This window comes from Octopus bimaculoides, chromosome 12 (genome assembly GCF_001194135.2).
Source record: "Octopus bimaculoides isolate UCB-OBI-ISO-001 chromosome 12, ASM119413v2, whole genome shotgun sequence".
Lineage (NCBI taxonomy): Eukaryota > Metazoa > Mollusca > Cephalopoda > Octopoda > Octopodidae > Octopus > Octopus bimaculoides.
This window is the reverse complement of record NC_068992.1, coordinates 21,764,017-21,769,688: the sequence shown is the minus strand read 5'-3', so window position 1 is coordinate 21,769,688 and position 5,672 is coordinate 21,764,017. Positions and strand designations below refer to the sequence as shown.

Below are 5,672 nucleotides of genomic sequence, written 5' to 3'. Positions count from 1 at the left end.
TATATATATATATATATAATTATGTGTATTTTAATATCAAAGATCCCTATGGATCACACAGCTTGTAATCCTTTGAAACATATGTAGGAATAAAGTATGCAATTATAACATGCGTTTTCTCCAATCCTTAAATTCTTATATATATATATATATGTATGTATGTGTGTGTGTGTGTGCAAATCCCATCGACTGTCAGTCAAGCCTGAAGATTCTGTTCACCCACAGGTGAAACAGAACAGCAAGACTGACTCGAAGAATATAAAATATATATGTATATACATACATACGTACACACATATATATTTACATGCATTTATATATCTCGTTGCACTACTCAGCACGTCCCCCGTTCTTTGTAGAAGGGACAACTGTCAATGTGTCACCGCTTCCGGTTGTTGTAAGTTTCATTTGCGTCACCTGATTGTGTGTTTAGTCAACGCTCAACACTAACCACGTTTATTTCAATATTGTTTCCTTGACCTTTCAACTGGTCTCTCTCTATCTCTCTATCTTGCAATTAGTCACACCTAGAAATACACACATTCACTGGAGTGTCTTCAATGTGAGTCGCTTCTTATTCCTCTCCGTTTATTTAGTAAGTCTTTCTGGCCGCTCCACTGCTGACTAGGAAAGTAATATTTCGTAAGAAGTAAACATGCCACCGAAATTCGTTCGCAACCTTGGTGCTTCCGATGTGGCAGGTTCGCGCCCTGCTGAACTGGTGAGTGTTTTTCTTTTCAAAATTAAAAAAAAAAAATCATTTTAATTTAATAACTACTTGAATTCATAAACACAGTCTCTACAGTTCTCGTTCTGGTTAAATCAATAAGTCTTTGTTTACATTCGTATTATATGAAAACGACATATCACTAATCAACACCCTTTGTCTGTTTTATGCTTAGAGATAACTAGCTGAGGTTTAATATATATATTTGGGGGTTCAAACGACCTTTTAAAGTAACTTAAATATTAATTATGATAAACTGGTGTTCTGTTCATGGGAAAGTTTATCTTCGTGCTCTTTACGTCATGAAACTAGTACTAATCATAGGTTCTTAAAATATATTTTATATACGTGATATATATTATATACACTATTTACATTTAGTCAAGAGGAGAGAGAGAGGGTGCAGTGTACTTTAGCCTTTCGAGTTTCTTCCATATCAGGAGATAGTTGTTGGAAGACGACTGTTTTCGTATTTATTGGCTTTATTTACATAAAAGATTGAATCACAAGTTAACTGTTGTATATATAAAGCTGGCGTAGTAGATGAGTGTTTTTTTTCTTTTTATTTCCGCGTTAACCCTGGTCGTGCGAATATATAATCAAAAACATACCAGTCGTGTCTGTCCCATTTTAAAATCAGGCTTAGTGTATCTGGGACTGCATTATCTAATGTATCCTTAGTGATTTTTTAAGAACGTAGATTGTGTTTTAAAGTAGATTTGACTGCTGTTTCTAGCAGGTGAAGTGACCACATATACGCTCCGACATTGATTCGTCCATTTGAATTGTGAGTTAGCTGGGTGTCTATGACAAACAGATGGAACAATCGTCAGAAACTAGTTCCGTTTTGTGACTGAAGAGGGTTGAGCCTAGTGCTTGGTGCTATTTCCTATTATAGCACTGTCAGTTACCGAACTTGTTAACAATGACAAATATCAACTTACATTTCCTACTTCCATGACAACCGCTGAAATATAATCACTACTTATAAGGGTGGAGTAGACCAGGTTTGTTGATGAGATAAATTTTACTTCCAGTGAGAGAAAAGCTTATTGATTAGGGCCAGCAGGCAAACCTTTTGGTTGTCGACTCCTTTCTTAAATTAGTCATCACTTTTCCTTCAACTGCCACCATCCAGTTGTATGTAGATTGACATATAAGACAGGGGTAGGTAGGAGAAAAAGGAGAGAGTTTAAGATAATTCATTCTCTTTTTATTTTGACTGTTTTGAGATTAACATTCTTTGGTGAAGGTAAAGAATACGCAGGCTACCCGTTTTCGGCGGTTTAGGGTTAGGGTTACAACCGAAAACGGGTGGTGTGTGTATTCTTTACCTCAGCACATTCTTTAAGCTAAGAATCTGATGTTTCTGGGCACTCCCTCAATCTTTTTACTTGTTTCAGTCATTAGACTGCGGCCATGCTGGGGCACCTCCTTGAAGAATTTTCAGTCGAATGTACCGATCCCAGTACTTTTTTTTTTTAATGCCTGGCACTTATTCTGTCGGTCGTTTTTGCTGAACTGTTAAGTTACAGGGACGTAAACACACCAGCACAAGTTGTCAAGCGGTATAGGGGGGAGGGGACAAACATAGACTCAAATACATACATGCTCATATATATACGACGGGCTTCTTTCAGTTTCCGTCTGCCAAATCCACACAAAGCTTTGGTTGGCTTGAGGCTATAACAGAAGACACTTGCCCAAGGTGCCACGCAGTGGTACTGAACCTAGAACCATGTAGTTGGGAAGCAGGCTTCTTACCCCATAGTCACACTTTCTTATACACATTTCGTCAGATTCTCTTTCAGTTTCCCATTTAACTTCAATACAGCTGGTTCTCCTCATTTCACCTTTGTTGTCCACCATCCCCTCAAATTTATGAATTCTACAGATACTCACAGTAGCACTACCATAGCAATGGAAACCAGTCTTATCACAAATTCATTGTTCTTCCTGCCAATGTCATTTAAAAAGTACCTGGCACACTCTGTTAAGTGGTTGGCATTAAGAAGAGCATCCAGCCATAGAAACCATGCCACAGCAGACAGATGGAGTCTGGACAGCTCCTAGCTGGCTAACTCCATGTCAAACTGTCCAACCCATGCCAGCACGGAAAGTGCGGACGTTAAACGATGATGAGGACTTATGTATATCGGCTGGATCAGCCAGGCCATCTGGTGCCGAGTTGACACAGTATTTGCTTCATTCCCCTCATGCTCTTGCCATTCTCCTCCACATTGTTCCAAACATCTTTCTTAAATCATTTTCCCACCTGATTGGAGGTCTTCCAAGTGGTCTCTTCCGTTCATGTGAGTACCACTCAACAACTGCACAGCTCCACCGATTGTCTGTGAACCTTGCAACATGACTGGCACATTGTGGTTTTGCATGGTAATATTCTGTGATATCATCCTTCACTCCAGTTTTATTCCTGATCTCCTCATTCCAGATGTGATCTTTTAGTGAGATTCCCAACATCGACCTTTCCATGCTCTAATAGAAAGCACTTGCCCAAGGTACCGTGCATTGGGATTGAAACTGGAATAATAATAAAGATGATGATGATACCTGAATTCATACATGCCATAATCTATTTGTTGATTTGGCTGCTATTTCTAGTGGGTTGAATAACAGCATATTAGCTTGTGGTGAATGACAGTTGAAGAGGATCTAGAGCAGTAGTGTTCAACCTTTTTCAATTCATTTTTTGATTGTATATTCTTAACAAAGCAAACAATTATTATTTGAATATATTATCCTAAGATGGGTTGTGATTGGTGAGTGGCAAAGCTTATTGCCAAAGGTGTGATTGAATTTTGTCTAAAAGCATAAGCTCAAATAGACTTTTGAGCTAAAATTGCTGAGGCTGGTTACCCAGGAATTGTTCCTTACCATGCTGTGGACATCTTTAACCCTTTAGTGTTTAAACTGGCTATATCCGGCCCAAATATTCAACACATTTTATGCTCAAACTGGCCAGAACCAGCCTCTCACACCTACCCTACAATGTCATTCTAAAAATAAAGAAATTACATCTTTCCTATCTTGAAGCTACAAAATAATATCAAATAAATATTTTGAAATGTGAATAAATAAGGATTACTTTTGACAAATTAATCTGAACACTAAAGGGTTAATGGATCACATGGCTCCTTTAACTTTTGTCGATCAGGCCCACAGGAAAAAGAAAGGAAAACAGAATAAACAACTTAAAGGGTGGCCTGATGAAAAAAGAAACTAAAGAACAAAACGAGTAAGCAGTAAGATGATTTGACATTTTGAAGGAAGTTTAACAAGTTCCCCATGAATATAGATGTTATTACCACCAAAAGGTCAGGTAAAACAGTTTGGGCTTGTGGGACATGTTGCATGACTAAAAGCCTTATATCATCATCATCATCATCATCATCATATGTCTGTTTTCCCTACTGGCATGGGTTGGATGGCTTGGCAGGAATTGGCAAGGCCAAGGGCCACACAATACTCTATTTTGGATTGGTTTCTGCAGCTGAATGCCCTTCCTAATGCCTACCACTCTACTGTAGAGTGTACTGGGTGCTTTTTATGTGACACAAATCACCAGTCCTTTTTCACATAGCACCTTAGATTTAGGATCTTAATTCTGTTGTGGTGGGCGGGTCTTAGCAGGTACAGCAATGCACCGCATATCTTGGTCCTCTGTCATCACCATTATAAGGTTCGGTATTTTGAGTTCGGTCTTCAGGACTTCATCCCATGTCATTCTGAGTCTCCCTTTTCCACAATTTCCCTCCACTTTAAGTGATCGGCACTTCTTGAAAACCAAATGTGTCTGCATTCATTTTGATTAGGAATCCAAGAATTGTATGTTGTCAGGCTGATCAATAATCTTGTCGTTTTATTGAATTGAAATTTGTTTGGCTCTGATGTTATACAGGGGGAGGATTTCACCCAATTTTTTTATACAATTCCAAATAATATTTAATTATAAAAATACAAACGTCGAATATTTATGAGGATCAGTCCTTGTAAAATAGGAATCAAAGGGGCCCTTAGGTAAAAAAGGGTTGCGAATCACTGGATTAAACCCTTTGGGGTGGTGCCCCAACATGGCTGTAGTCTGGCAAGTGAAACAAGAAAAAGAACAGAGAGGAGGCTGAGTCAAAGAATGAAGATGAAAAGTATTCTGGAAATTTTTACATTGTTCCAGTTGATTCAATCAATAGAACAGCCTGCTGGTGAAATTAACCTGCAAGTGACTGAGAACTCCACAGACACACGTACCTGTGATGTAGTTCTGAGGGAGATTCAGCGTGACACACAATGTGACAAGGCTGGCCCTTTGAAATACGGGTACTACTCATTTTTGACAGTTGGGTGGATTAGAACAACGTGAAATAAAGTGTCTTGCACAAGGACACACCGCATCACGAGGAATTGAACTCACGACCTTACAAATTGTCCCTAACTGCTAAGCCATGTACCTTCACGAAAATTGATGATATATATATATATATAAAAAATATAATTAAAGGGCGTAGAAGAGACTATGCCTACGCTGAAAACAGATGCCAAATTGTTAAAGCGCTTAAGAATTTTCAGCGTAGCCCTTAATTATGATTGTATTTTCATCATCATCATCATCATCATCGTTTAACGTCCGCTTTCCATGCTAGCATGGGTTGGACGATTTGACTGAGGACTGGTGAAACCGGATGGCAACACCAGGCTCCAGTCTGATTTGGCAGAGTTTCTACAGCTGGATGCCCTTCCTAACGCCTCACCTTAATAGGTCAATATTATATGCTGGCGAGCTGGCTGAGACGTTAGCACGCTGGGCGAAATGCTTAGCGGTATTTCGTCTGCCGTTACGTTCTGAGTTCAAATTCCGCCGAGGTCGACTTTGCCTTTCATCCTTTCGGGGTCGATAAATTAAGTACCAGTTACGCACTGGGATCGATGT

The 5,672-nt window shown here is 39.1% G+C and overlaps 1 protein-coding gene across 1 annotated transcript in view; it reads left to right on the top strand.

The window, feature by feature from the left end:
• Positions 1–367: 367 nt before the first annotated feature.
• Positions 368–5,672, top strand: part of LOC106883789 (vesicle-associated membrane protein 4) — a 44,992-nt gene continuing 39,687 nt past the window's right edge. Inside the window, exon 1 of the mRNA XM_014934921.2 lies at positions 368–721. Coding sequence (XP_014790407.1) covers positions 656–721 — 66 coding nt within the window. The 5' untranslated portion in view covers positions 368–655. The remainder of the gene's footprint in view (positions 722–5,672) is intronic.